The sequence below is a fragment of the Acomys russatus genome, chromosome 4 (assembly GCF_903995435.1).
Source record: "Acomys russatus chromosome 4, mAcoRus1.1, whole genome shotgun sequence".
NCBI classification, from domain to species: Eukaryota; Metazoa; Chordata; class Mammalia; order Rodentia; family Muridae; genus Acomys; species Acomys russatus.
Window position 1 is genome coordinate 52,175,554 of NC_067140.1, and position 15,503 is coordinate 52,191,056.

Genomic DNA, 15,503 nt, shown 5'->3' on the forward strand with positions numbered 1-15,503 from the left:
TAAAAAAATAATGCCGGCAACTCATGTCAGACTTTAATAGACTATTATGAATAGTCAAAGCAAAGGAACAGATACAATGAATTTAACTGTGTATGTTCCGGCAGGGAGAGCAAAGCACACACCAAGGAGTAGTGGGTAACAAGAAAATGAAAGTGTGCTAATGGCTGGATGCAGACAGGCAAGGAAGATTCCAGAGCTCACAGTCAAACAAACTGCTTGTGGCACGAATACTTGTGCCCAATTACCAATTCAGGAAGGAAAGCAAAAAAAAAAAAAAAAAAAAGGGTTTCTGTAGAGTCGGGGTGGGAAATCTCCAATTAGCACCAATTAGTGAAGTTGCTTCCTAGAGCGGAATTCTGGGGACATTAAAAAAAATTCTCCCAGAATGCCTGCTGGAAGTACTTATTTACCAGGTGATGAGACAGAGCCTTGAAGGAAAGCTTGAGGAGGATTTGTGCCCGGGGGATGTGGCTATAGATACGTGTTAGAACTTGCCTGCTCGATTTGACTGGTCAATCATGGGCTGTACAATTCTTCTCCTGGCATTAATAAACCTGAAAACACAAGAAAGACGTTCGGTTACCAACCTCAAGCTGTGTTTTCTGTGAACAGCTTTGGTGAGCACTGTGGAAGGGCACAGCACAGTCCAATGTCTACTGCAAACCATTGACTTAATTGACAGGCAACTCTGCCCTTCAATGTCCAAAACCAGCCGACTGGATCGGCTCTCCCTTGTCATCTCAGGGCCAGCACCAAGTCAACTAGCTACTAATTTTCAGAGAGAGACACAGGTTCTCCAGGAGAAAGCATTGCCTTTCTGCTTGTGTGCTTGCTTCTGGAACAAGAAGGAACCAGTTTGTGGCTCTCAGAATGGAAGCTTTTGCCCCTCTCCCTGGACTCCTCCTCATCCCTTGCAGCTGGCCATAAATGAAGCCCAGGCTCAGGCACTCGGCTTTCACAAGGTATTGTTAGGTCAGCAAAGCCATCAATTAGGCTGTCTGAAGTTTTATCACCAACGCAGCAGTAATAAGTGCTGGCCCAAAGACTTCTGGTCTTTGGGCAACTCCTGCAGCTTAAGCCGGTAAAAGTTAGGGGTCACTCAGAGGTCGGTGCCAGCTGGGGGCGGCCTTTGCAGCCAAAGCAGGGACACCCAGGGCAGTGGATAAGCTAACTGCCAACCATAAACTCAGCCACCTTTCAACCCACTCAAAAGCCAGCCTCGGGTCCACATGGTTGATATTAGGGCCCGGGAAACGGTTTCAAATCAGGTGGTTGCTGATCCCCAGGAATGTAAGGAGCAGCGGTTATTTTGTCTAAGAAGCCTGGATCTAATTTTGTTGAAAATCCAAAAATAAGTGCCTACTTCATGTTACTTTAATGTTTAATAATGCCCATCAAATATTCATGTACAAACAGAGCAAGACAATAAGAAATCTCCTTTATTTCTCCAAATTTAATAAAAACAAAACAATTTTCCACCATTTTCGAGTTACCCTTGTCCCCATGCTTTTAGTGACGAGAGGGAGTCTTCCTATACTACACGTATGGACAACTCCTGGGAAAGACTCAGCGGCCTTGTGTTAAGCTGGGGAGGGGATGGGTGGTTGGACAACTCCTGGGAAAGACTCAGCGGCCTTGTGTTAAGCTGGGGAGGGGACGGGCGGTGGTCGGGAGTGCACAGCTAGCTGGTCCTTCCAAATGTTCTCTCCTGATAGCATTTGTTCTGCAGCGTCTCTGCTTCCAAATCTTAAGCATACGGGCAACTTAATGATGAAGGATGCGTCCACGTGGGGCTTCAGGCAGGGCCTGAAAGTTTGCTCTCTGCAGAGTCCTCAAGCACTGGCAGTTAAGTCCCTCGGAGGACAGTGAGCCCACCCAGCCTCCTGTGAGTCTTCTGGTGAGAATACAGTCAGGCTGATGGATAGTGAACGGCCAGGAGAAAAACCAAAGGAGGCTTTTGCATATGCTGTCTGCAAAACAGTGAACTTCTTTAGGACTTCGGAAAGGATGTCTCAGTTGTCCAAAAAAAAAAAAAAAAAAAAAAAAAGTTCTACCCCCTTTGGCTTCCGGGAGGGAAGTGCTAGGCTAACTGTGAGTACAGATAGCTGGAAAAGGAAAGTGGAAGCTATGTGTTTACCCCCCACCTGTCCCCCTGAAACGTTGCCAGCCAGATCACAAAGGTTTTCAGAAACAACTGTCCAGTCAGTTCCAGGAACTTATCTGCACCGGAGCATTGTTGTCACCCAGGCCTAGGGGGCCCCTTCTCAGCTCCTCTCCCTCCCCAACCCCCAGAGGCTTCTCCTCCTGGCTTCATTTAAGACCAAAAGATGCCCAGAGCAGCCTCCTTCAGTCAGTCCTTTCATGCACATGCAATCCTCTTGCATGGCGGCCTCTTGTTTTGTTTTTGTTTTCTTTTGTAGGTTAACCCTTTAGGTGAAACGTGTTACTATCTTTGCCCCCCACCCCTTTGAGTTCTTTATTTTTACATCTGGATATTGTGTCCTGATTTAGGCTTTCACCTCTCATTCCCTCAGACGCTCCCTCACTCACAGGGCTGCAAGGCATCACGGCTCTTAGCTCTCAGCAGGCGAACTCCACACTGTCTTCAAACAAATAATTACTGGGAAGGTTAGAGGTTCACTCAAAGGTCATTTCTTTGGATACTCATCAGAATGTTTACATTAGTAAAAATGGGGGTCCTCTCAAAAGGTTGTTCAATGGGGGCGATCCAACAATACCGAACATTTAGAAAAAAGCGTTCTGTGTGCTAGCAGGTCTTTATAGAAAACACTGAACTTGGCAATGTGACTCCAGTGTCACATTTTCAGCTAGTTTCCATGGTGTGGACTGCCTGTTCCCTAGCAGTTAGAGTAGTGGCCTGTCTTTGCTCAGTGCTCCTAAGAAGGCTGAAAGAAAGAATCCCCTGCAGGCTTTCATGGGGAGGGGGATCCTTTCGCAGAGGGTAGCAGAGACTCCACGCAGCCTCTGTGAAGTTTCAGTCTCAGGGTTTTGGGTCCCAATCCGGCTTCATGATTCCAACGCATTCTTTCAAATCATAGGGGATTTGGAAAACATATGCGCCCCCGTTTTTTGCTGTTGTTGTTGTTGTTGTTTTCCCCCCAGAAATCTCTGCACATACAACTCCTGCCAATTGTCAACTGGCCTTATCTCAGAATAGCCTATTAATATCATAGATGTTAGTATTAAAATTAATAATATGTTCACTTTATGAAAACTTGTGATCTTAAAGATTAAAATGATGACTCTCCCTTCCCCTCACTCTGATGGCTCATCAGCCACCACTTTTTAGAGAATACACCCAGGAACACAAAATGGAGCCATTTAATTTGGAGATTGAAAAAAAAAAATCAAATGAGGAATGATTTTTTTATTCCATTAATTCCCAATATGAACTTCCCCAAGATGATATGGTGTGAATTCTTTTCACTTCCTCTGATTATATTTTAAGAATGACCTTTCCTTTATACATATAATAAATATAATACTAAGTTTTCATTCTCCTTAAACTCTGAAGCATCTAAGTTGAAAAATTGATCTTTCGAGGCCAGTACTGAATTCATATGAAAAAATGCAACTTCCTGGTTCAAAGACAAAAGAATTGTTTTTCAAAGGCTCAAAAGGTTTCTTGGATATTAAATGGGTCTCACAAAATAACATTTTGATGAGTTAAGTGTAAATGAATCAGACACATATGGATTAAGTTATCCCTGCATTTCACACGGGTTTAAAAAATAAGGGGAAAAGAGGGTCTTGGCAAAAAACATTTTGGACTTTGCCAAACCCAAAACATTTGAAAAATTGCTGAAGACATCCAACTAACCAAAATGCAGCAAGCTGCACCCAACTTTAATGAAAACCCCCACAAGTGATTTCCAATCCAAAGACTGTTAGGTTTTTTTCATCTGCATCTGATATTAAAAAAGAAAGAAAAAAACAACCCACTAAGTTTTAATGTCATCCCAGAATGGTTTTCAAGTTGCAGGCACCAATAGACTTCTTTATTAGCCAAACAATTTAACCCTAAGATACAAAGTCTCCTTAGATGTTAGACAGGTCTTTTAAAAACATTGAATTTTGTATAACTTCTGTGGAAAATGCATTAATAAGTCTAGTGTCTTCTCCAGATTTCCCTTAGAAAAAAAACTTCACCAGCCTCATTGTGACTTTTTTAAGGGCTACAGATAATTGCATTAGTGACTCCCTAGGGGACGAGTACCCCAAAGTACACTAGTTCCATTGATTTGTATTGAGCATGAAGTTAGTGCCCAGGCTCACACAAAAGCCTCCAAGAGAGTCTCGTGAGACTGTTTGCATCTCTAAATTTTACTTAAATAGAAATGCATTAGTATGTATAATCCTTCAAACTTACATACTAAGACTCAGCTCAAAATAACTTAATTATAGAAATAAATTTAGTGACTTTCCAAGAATCAAGAGGCTTTTCTAAGACAATTCAGAGATTAACAACAACAACAAAACAAAAACCCCAGTAGATTCAAAGGAATGTACTCCAGACTGGGATGGGGGTGGGGTGGGGTTGTAACTGAAGCCTCACCTTACTTTTGCTGGAGAGACCTTCTGGAGACCACCAGCCACCACCTCAGGAAAATCCAAATATTTCAGCTTTGCATTCTTCTACCCACCCACCCCCCCCCCCCACCTGAAATCTGACCACCGAGTTTCCTTTTAAAGACTTTTCACTCCAAAGCACAGCTCAACTTGATGGAGTAAACTCAGGTGTCACTCTTGATCGTTGCTTGGTTCGCCCACCCCTTTCAGATGACTGATAAATCCCTTCTTTCTGGTTCACTAACTTCTTGCCACACCTGGTAACCCACTCCTTCAGGCAGCATTCCTTTTGTTAGAAAGCACAGGTCTCTCTCGAGCTCAAGCGCGGAGGTTGCTTGGAAAGCAGCCAGCCCTAAATACTCTGAGCATGGCTGGATTTGAAGCTCTTGCTTGGATTGGTGTTGTCAAGGAAGAGGCTTGAACTGTTGACAAGGGATCATATCAATTTGGAAAAGGTGTAGTAGGGAGCTTGGTGACAGGGGCCGGCTTGAAAAACAACAATAGCAAAAAGCTCTACTTTCCACTTTGCCCAGCAGCTGACTTGCCTACCAGCACGGCTCCGGCCACAGACTGAAGTAAGGCTTTGGCCCTGGGAAATCCATTAGCCATTTTATTTTATTTTTCTTAATATTAAAATACACACACACACACACACACACACACACACTTTATTCTGTGTGCTAGTCTCGTGCTGAATCAACAAGTTAGGCAGGTTTAAACTAACTGCATATCCACGGTTTTCACTAGTGTTTGGACACGGTACCTGTTCCCAAAGACAACCTTGAGCAAAGTGAGGGAAATGAATGAGATTCATGTATGACTCTAGGACTCATTCGCAGGTCATAATTAATGTCCCTAAGTTACAGTGTAATTATAATTGGATAGACGATTAGATTTGCCCACACCTGTGAAAACATGTGAAATAAATACCCATACACTTAGAAAATGAAAACATGCTGTTAGTGTGGAAGCATGAACACTCTGCAGCCTTAGGAATGCTCGCTGAGTTGGGAGACTGACACGAAAGGCCCAGGGCAAAGTTACCACAAGAGAGACCGTTCCATAGCTATCATCAGCAGGCTGCCATTGGTTTATCCAGCTCCCCCCTAGAGTTCTAAGAACCTATACAGTATATTCACTAAAATACTCAACTTTGAGCACAGCCGTCCTATGTACTATCCCACATGGCAAGCCTTTGCACAGAGAAATACAACAATAAACTGGAAAGGGCTTGTGCTCCCCATAACTTCCCCAAGCCTCACTAGGTTTCCCATCGGCCAACTAGGGGAAAAACTGGGCCAGGGTTGTTTTGAGGACTGACGGAGATTGTGTAGGTAAAGTTCTTGACATACTGCCTAGCACATAGACAGGGCTCTTTAAATGATAGCCTATGGCCAGTCACACCTAATCAGAGTTCCTAAAAAGCTCTGTTCTCTTATAGATAATAAGAATAGATAGATGAGTCCTAAAAACATCCTGATAACAGGACGACAATGTGGTTTGGTTCTACAAGGAGCATGTGCCTGTGTGGTAGGGGCTTTGTAGAGATCAAGAGTTTAGTATGAATATGTAACAATGTGTGAGTGTGTGAGTGTGTGTATGTGTGAGTGTGTGACTCTGTGTGTGTGTGTGTGTGTGTGTGAGACTTCAGACACAGAGCAAGCATCTATTTGGAGGTGGTAGAGTAGGCTCATTTGCAACTACATTCTCGAAGTGACTCTCTAGCTTCTCCCCACCCTTGAGCTCTCAGGTTCAGAGGCTCAGAGGATCACAGTGTCCAGCTGGCACTACTGTGCCCAGAGCTGCACTTGAAAGGGTCTCAGATGACCTCTGCTTTGCAGTAAGTGCCATCCCACGTCTTAGTGCTCTGCTTGAGATTAGAAAGTTGCAGAGTTCAAGTTTTAATGGTGGCTACAAACATTGTATACGCTATCTCTTTAGGTGCCTCAAATCTAAAGAGTCTTTTGATCACCTGCCTTGTGATTAAAGTTCACTTTAATCACCTTTGTACACTTGTGTTTACTTTTTTTGTTCGTTTGTTTTGTTTTTGCTTTGAACCAGAGTTTCTCTGGGTAGCCTTGACTTTCCTGGACTTGCTTCGTAGACAAGGCTGGCCTTGAACTCACAGACATCACCTGTTCTGCCTCCCAGAATGCTGAGATTACAAGCGTGTGCCACCGTGGCTGGCTAACAAACACGTTATAATAATTTGATTCACTTTATTCCATCTCTATCTCTTAAAGTAAAAGATGAAACAATAAAATGTTTTTGTGAGAATTGTCAACAACTGAGGGTCCCTCAGGAGAGGATGGCATACTCCTGTTTGACTTTTTTCCATCTCCTTCTGTACTTTTTGAACTTCAATAATACATAGAATTATTTTGTATTAAAAGAATTGTTACAGGTGATGGAGAAAAATGACTGAGATTTATATGGACTATAGTAGTCTTTTTGTTTAATAAAAAGTATCTGAGGAATTTCCCCTTACACAGGGAATTATTTTTTATTTCTTTTTGGATGCTGAGCCACAACCAACATGGTTCCGTTAACACACTCACACCCAGTGGCGTGTAGCAAGCAGCCAAGCAGGTCTTGACATTGAAGCATTCTTACTCTTAGAGAATTCCGTCAGGTTATGACATGTGGCTCTTTATCTTGTGTTATAAACGTGATCTTTCAGAGCTACTTGAAAGCAAGGGAGGGGAAAACACTCCAACTTCCTCAGCTGTTCATGTCCAGGATCTTCCCTTGTCAAGACAGAACACTGAGTCAACAGACATAAGCCAGAGCATATTATGTCATCCTGTGTATGACTCATTGCAGAGAGAAGTCAATGAGAAACTGAGTCACTTCAAATTCTTTTTACTGCGACATTAAAGTTCCACACTTGGATACCTACCTGTACACCTTTGAGTGGTCTTGAAAGCCACTTTCTGCAGACATAGACGGTAGATCTATAGCTTCATGCAACTCCATCAGCCTACAACAAATTCCAAACTGACCAGTTCCCAGCTCTGACGCATCTATCTGACAGGGGCTTTGAAACACATCCAGTATCGCCTGATAATCAGTCGCCCTCCTTCGCAGCCAGCTCCCATTATGTTCCAAGCATGTGCTAATTCACACTAAGACCAGATCCCAACACACCTTGTAATTTTTTTTTTAAAGCATTCGTGATCACCTTTGGCTGCAGTGTTATCTCAGATTCTGCTTCTCAATAGAAGTCACCTAAGAATTAACTGGCCAAACACAGAGCCCCACTGTTTAGCAAGTATGTATCTGAGATGTTGGAAGAGGTCAAGGTGCATTCACATGTCCTGTGCTATGGCTAGGTCTCTGATTAGCTTGTCATCTGCTTGGAAGAAGATGTAGGCTGATTCTCTCATACAGTGGAGCGGGCCAGCTGTTAGCTGCCTGTCAAGCCCTCAAGTGGACAAGAAGTCCAGGAGCAAAAATGTCATTCCTTTGATCTGGCAAGGAGCAGCTGCTGATTTATAGAGTGGGACTTTGTTCTTCCGTTCTATTTTACTTTCTTTCCTAAGGCAGAACCACAAAATCCAGGAGAAAAAAAAGTGCCGTTCCCAGCAACATCAACAAGCTCTGACAACTACAACAGGGTTTTTCTTGGCCCTAACAAAGCTCTCAGGCTTTGACGCTCACCTTTCTCCCCTCCCCTTCCCCCCACCTCTACCATTTTTTTTGCAAGCGGTAGTTATTGTTTAATTCAGCTTCTGTAAATGGAATGGATTGTGGCCAGCAAGCCTGGGGCATAAACACACCTGTATGAAAGAAGCCTTATTGTGGCAACCCTCTCCAAGCAAGCTCATATGAACCACACGTTCCTGAGTTCAGAAAGAATGCTCCATTTCTTCCCGACAGCAAGTTTTACCCTAAGTGAGTTTCTATTTTTGGTGTCACCAACCTATGGTGACCACATTTAAACCTTTCTCTCTCCAATGGCATGACACTCTTTCAATCAAAGAGAGCAAGAGAGAGAGAGAGAGAGAGAGAGAGAGAGAGAGAGAGAGAGAGAGAGAGAGAGAGAGAAAGGGGGGATTTATGCTCTTTTTTTTAAATCTGAAAGCAAACAGATGAATCAAAAATGTTTATCTGCTCTCTCTAATATCAATCACTGAAAGATGACTTAATGTCCAGAAAGGCTTTAGCAAATGCAATATCCAAGATGCCATAATGGTGACTTCATTATTACTGATTTATACTGACATGCATTTCCCTGAGTAACCTATAAGGGGAAAAAACACCACCAACAAAATAAGCCATGTGCATTTTCTTGCTGAGAACTGGTTGCAAAGGTCTTCTTCTGTTCTCAATAGTAGTCCTGTTCAGTCAGGTGCCCGTCAACAGAGTAGGACATGGAGTACAGCATTGAGGCCTTGTCAGTTGTTTGACAGTGAGAAGTCAGCATCTTTTTGGACACCCATGTGTTTGTGCGTGCATGCGTGCGTGCGTGCGTGCGTGCGTGTGTGTGTGTGTGTGCATGGCAATAAACTTTGCCAGGGACAAATTATTTAATACCTATCTAGATTTTTCTGTGCTGCTCCAGAAGAAGGTGAATAAAAAATACGGATAGAGATTTATTTTTGTTAATTCTAGGCTACTTACACCTGCTCCTTCAGAGGTGGAAGGCTGGAATGGGGGGGCCATTACTAACATGGAGAGGAGAAAGCGTGTCTATACTCAGTCAGGCTCAGTTCTAGTGCCCTTCTCCCACCTTCAGTGTGTTCAGAGGGAATGGCCATTTATGTAGCTTGATTCCTGGCTTTATTTTTTAGCCAGTCAAAATGTGTTGAGCACTAGCTTTCTTCTCCCTGTTCATTTGTATTCAGCAGCTGTGTCCTCTAGGGGTGTGTATGTGTCCCAGTAATTGGCTTTGTGGGTGGGGAGCTGAAAAATGGGCTTCACACTATACTTGCCCATCTCTTTTCAACCCTGAAACAATTATTAGGAATAATTTCAAGGGCCATAAAAATCTGTACATGTGTCACCATTGATAAGCCATCCACAGTCTGCAGTTATCCTAAACCAAATTTAATGACATATGGACAGCGTACGTAAATGCGCACCTGAACATTTGAAAATGCAAATCATGCCTTTTGAGATTTGTATTCTTCATATACACAAAAACTAAAAAAAAAAAAAAAGGCACAATTTGAGAATACACAAGTTCTTATAAATAAACACCTATATATCCAGTCAAGATTCAAGACAGGTTGCTCACCAGACATGGCAGTGCATAGATACCTGCATTACTGCATTAGGGAGTCACTAGGCAAGAGGAAGCAGGCAGACAGCAAATTCCAAACCAATCTGGGCTACTGGGCTCAAGGCTATTAAGGGGCTGCAACTAAGATCTGTGGGACACGGCTCACTTGCAGAGTATTTGCTTAGCATGTGCAAGGTCTTGGGCTTGTTTTTCAACAGTAGAAGAAAAAAAAAATTAACCAAATTAACCAAACTGAACTGAGTTGATGGGAATGGAGCAGCTGAGAGGGACCAACACTCATGAGATGAGAATGGAGCAGTAGTTAAACCATTGTGAAAGAACATTTAAAATCAAGGGATGGAGAGATGCCTCAGAAGTTAAGAGCATGGGCTGCTCTTCCAGAGGACCCGGGTTCAATTCCCAGAACCCACATAGCAACCCACAACTGTCTGTAACTCCAGTTCCAGGGGATCTGATACCCTCACACACACATACATGCAGGTAAAACACCAATGCACATAAAATAACAATAAGTAAATCATTGGAACAAACAAATGGAAGGCAAGAAAATAAAGAACTGCGTGAAGGTGCCAACTCTACCAGGGCTGATTCTGAGAAACAAGGAAGGTGACTAAACGGAGACTGGCTGGCCCTTTCTGCTGGGTTCTGGGAGGAACCTGGTGGCAATTCACAGGCAAGTTGCTTGGGCTTCTTCAGGGATAAATAAATCAATCTCTGGAATGCTTGAATGGGGAAGTGAGCCAATGACTGTTCTTGAGGAAGACCTTTCCAACAGCCAGGTAAAGGATGAACTGAACTAAGTTGGTGGGAATGGAGCAGCTGAGATGGACCAACACTCATGAGATGAGATGGGAGTGGAGCAGCTGAGATAGACCAACACTCATGAGATTGCCCAGGGAGATTGCAGGGATAAAGGGGATGAGAGAGAGAGAGAGGGACAGAGAGAGAGAGAGAAAGAGAGAGAGAGAGAGAGAGAGAGAGAGAGAGAGAGAGAGAGAGAGAGAGAGAGAGAGAGAGATTCCAGCAATGGAAACGGGCAATGTGTGACTTTTAGAACAACTTCTTTCTGCGTTGGGCTTTTCTGGGAGGGAGATTCTGTAAAGGGCATTCGGATGGTACATCTATCTGAGAGTCTGGGTTTGATATGTCATGGTGCACAGTTGATCAAAACTGGCCCTTTGCTTTTTAAATGCCTGTTTCTTGTAGTAGGGTAAGAAACGCTGGATTTCTAGATGTCACCTCTGAGTGGACAGTGGAACTCTAGAACTCAAAAGGTAGGAGGCCATTCAAGCCAAGGACAAAGTAAGCATGAAGTGCAGGGGCAAGTGACTACTTCAGATCCGTCTCTCCTCTTCACAGCTATAAAAGCAGAGCTATTCTAGATCTTGAGCTACGGTAAGTTTAACAACTGTTTGGCTGCTTCCAAAAAGACCCTGCCTTTTCACATGCCTAGAGATTTTCCAAAGCCCTTCGTCCTGTTGCCCAGCCAACTGTGAAGAAAAACCTCCCAGGCAATGCCCTTATTTCTCGGAGGTCTGTTCTGCTCATTTTTAGTTCTGAGATGAGCTGTGTGGCCAGATTTGGAAAGTAATGACAATGGCATATATATCACAATGTGCTGTGACACAAATTGTATTGCCTTAAATTTAGCATGAATGATTTTCAGTAATGGCATTAAATACAGCACACACACACACACACACACACACACACACACACACACACACACACACACACTGTTTCTAAGCAATTGCATAAGATAATCAAGGGCAGGGTTTCTCTTAGGCTGTGACAATTAATTAAAAGAGAATTGATGGGAGCGAGTGCTACATTTAAAAGGGACTCCATTAAGGTGATGGTGTCCAAACTGTGTTCTTCTCACAAACCATATTTTTCTTTTTAAATGGGCTTTTAAGGTGAAAGACAGGGCACTTCAGCATACTCTAGGTGTGGGGACAAATGGTTCACAAGTCCCTATTCTTCAACTCAGGCCAAATCACTCCAGGACCTGCTCTCTAAAGCACTAGGAGGGAGGGAGGGTGCTATGCATGTCAATGTCCCCACCAGAGTTTTCATTTGCTTCAGGGGCCCCTTTTTCTGGAGCAGCAGGGGATGTTTCAGAAGACCAGATTGGCCTGCCAGAGCATTTGGAGGGACCAGGCTCTTATCCCCCCTTCCCTTTCTCCTGCTGGCTTAAAAGAAAGGATTTTGCTGAGGACACATTGGAAGGTGGCAACATTCTCGGGCCTTTATCAACACCACTCTGTCTTTAAACTGTAGCTTGGTCTCTTGTTTAGGAGGCTGAGATTTTAGCACTTTTAAAGGGAACCACAAGTGAGAAATCTCCCAGGTGTTAAACTTTAGAGTGGCTTCAACCCAAAATAGGGTGGGGAGGAGCGACAAAAGTAAAACACAGAAAGTCAAGTACTATTATGGAAAAGATCCATCAAGTAAAGCATTGAAAATATGCATACAAATGACATTCCTCCTGTTTAACCCAGTGCTATCTAACCAGCCTATAGTCTCACACAAGCTCTCATTGACGTTAAAATCAAAGATTTAAAACAAAACAAAAAAAAATTAGTTACTTTCAACAAATTCCACACCACCAAAAGTAATCTTTAAACTATTACAAAACATAATTCTATCAGGGAGCAAAAAAATTCTATTCATAGACACATGGCTTAAAATGTTCTCATATTCATGAGTGTTTGATGTTGAAACATGAAAGATTAATTTTTAAGTAAAATTTCTGTATTTCCTTTTCTTAAGAACAAATTAAACATCTTTTGCTCTGACTGACACCCAGGTAGCCTCCTGTGTCTTTGGCAGAGATGTTGCACAAAGTATTTCCCATGTGATGATATTATTATCACCCACAAAATGTTAGCATCGTCCCATAATCATAAAAGACATAACACATATCTTTATAAACCACAAGAGACCTAGCAAACTGGAGATTATTCAGTGTCTGGTTTAGTCCTTAAATGTTTTAGCTTTAAAGGCTTAGTTAGCAAATCCACTAACTAAACCCCAACCACCGTTTACAGAAAAATGAAGACACCAACCTTTGATTGTGAAACTTCATACAGAGCTATAGGTGCGAACAAGATGTGTCACAGTTTGAAAGGCACCACATCTCTTATTATGATCGCCCAGCATAGTTTAGCTTAACTCTTACAGATAAGAAGAATGGCATTTGGGTTAGCTCCATCTTCATATGAAGAGTTGTAACCTTGCCATCTATTAAACATGAAGAAATTTAGTGCTGTAATTGTTTCAACTGTCATGGGTTTTTTTGAGCCATGTAGTACACAAATAATCCATGATTTGTTCCCAAATGTAAAGTAAATATGCTGGCCAGCTGGGGCCACACTATTTCTTCCATCTGGGATGGTCCTTCCTTCCAGAGCCATCTGGTCCACACATCATTCAAGATTCCTATCCGAGAGCACCTCTTTGGGGGTAACTTTGTTGCATAATCTGATTAAAAATCATGTCCTAGGGCTGGGGAATTGGCCTTTTTGCCTGCCACAGTGCATACACAAGGGCTGAAGTTTGGACTCCCAGCATCCATGTTAAAAAAAAAAAAAACCAGGCAAGGCCGTGGTGCCTCTGTATGCCCGGTGCTGGGGAAGCAAGGATGGAAGGACCCCAGGGATTTGCTGACTACCAAGTACAGCTGCAGGTCCCGTAGCAAACTTTATCTCAAAAAATAAAGAAGGCAGCAATAGAGGAAGATATTACAACCTCTAGCCTCTGTATACATGTACATATATATACAAATTCTCCCCCCAGCCACCCACTTAGTCATTAACAAGCACAATTCCAATGTAAGGAGCACAATTTACCTCTCTGACTTTCACCTAGTCGGTTTTATAGAGAGCATATTTTAGCTCTTTGCTATTGACGCCTTCTTGACTATCCCCAATAAAATGTGTGGTGAATAAACAACTAAACAGGCAAATGAAAATCGGGTTCCTTTTCCCTAGGAAATAATTTAGAATTGACAATAGAAGAAGCATTGGGGAATCTCTTGTCTGTCTGTCTGTCTGTCTGTCTGTCTGTCTGGTCTCTCTCTCTCTCTCTCTCTCTCTCTCTCTCTCTCTCTCTCTCTCTCTCTCTCTCTCTCTCTCTCTCACACACACACACACATACACACACACACAAGTGGCACAGCTCAATCCCTGATGAATGGTGTGCTCTCAAGCAGGGCAGAGCTAACATGGGACATAATTCTAGCTTTCTCATCTGCTCTAATAAATGTAAAACTGAGAACTAAGTGGAGACTCTGGCCCAGTACAAGGTGGGACTCTACCTGGGCAGCAGACAGCCAGACAAAGTGTAGTAGGTACAGAGGCGAAGGGGAAGGACTTCTAGGGCAGAAATGGAGTCTCTTGCTCTGCCAGGCTAGGTGAGTGTGTGCGCGAGAACACGTGAACGCGCAGCATGGGACAGAACTAGAGTGAGATGTCACAATTGTAATGGGCTGCAATGGGGAGGTCAGAGTTAACACTGGGGTAGAAAGGCATGGGTGTATATGCTAGGGGTGGGGGATAGAAAACAAGAATGGACGAAGGAAGACTTGAGATGGAGAAATGAAATCTTTTTTTTGTCCTGACTGAACCTTGTAAAGGATTTCCTCCCAGATATGTTGGAAGGAACGCTAGTGTCTGTCAATGTGTTTGTTGTGAGCTATATCATGGCTCTTTGTAGACTGATAAACACTTGCTAAAAGGAGATATAGCTACAAATCTATTCATAACAAGCTACTGAGATTTTTTTAGGGGTGCTAGGGTTCCAAACTCTTGAGATAAACCATGGCTTTCTAATTTCTCTGAGAAATTACACTTTAAAGCCATCCCTCAATCAGAATGTAGGGTTTGCACCTTCCCCAAGTCAGACTCAAAAGTGCAGACCATTGTCAGGCCTTGTGGTCTACTGACATCTCCATTTAATCCCACCTCCCAGTGGACTTGTGAAGCATGGCTCCCCAGGAGACCCCCAGGAGACTTTATAAACACGCTGGATAAACAGGCTCCTTAGGACTTTCAAATGAGGGCATGGTTTTAGGTTAGGGTATTTTCTCTGCGTTTTCCTTTCTCGCTCACTTACAAATTTTGTTATCAATTGCTATGCCTAAATATTTACTTCAAAATAACTATGAAAGCCTTTTTTAAAAACCCAACAATTTTAAGCATAAGAAACACGTTATAGCGCTGGTGAGATGGCTCGGAGGTAAGCCTAAGGCTTGCCACAATGCCTGACAACCCAAGAGCTGTCCTCAGAAGCCACATGGCAGAGGACAGCACTAATCCTCATGTGTTTTCCTGCTTTACACATGCACCTTACAAAACACTATATAATATATCCTATATTATCCGTACCCATACTCAGGAAACAAGCATAGGTTGCTTTGGATAATGTACACGAAAGGTCCCCCTCCCCACATCCTCCAATCAATCCCACTTTCTTGTTTACAGATTCCCTACTACAAAATCAGCTTTTACTTATAACTGTGTTAAACACCACCTGCCTGCCCTCTGAACCCCGCTATCCCGGGATGAGGTCAATGTGGTGAAGGGCTCTGGTTCTATAGGCAATGCTGTCACTCAGGCTAACAGCAGTGATTCACTCACGGGAGGCAAAAATGACTCAATTGTTGGGC

At 43.0% G+C, this 15,503-nt stretch overlaps 1 protein-coding gene across 9 annotated transcripts in view; it reads right to left on the reverse strand.

The window, feature by feature from the left end:
* The window catches only part of Meis2 (Meis homeobox 2), a 201,308-nt gene that overhangs the window by 5,630 nt on the left and 180,175 nt on the right, over positions 1-15,503 (reverse strand). For all 9 annotated transcript variants that reach the window (XM_051144354.1, XM_051144356.1, XM_051144357.1 and 6 more), the window contains one exon: positions 496-554. In XM_051144354.1, the coding sequence (XP_051000311.1) occupies positions 496-554 (59 nt within the window). The remainder of the gene's footprint in view (positions 1-495; positions 555-15,503) is intronic.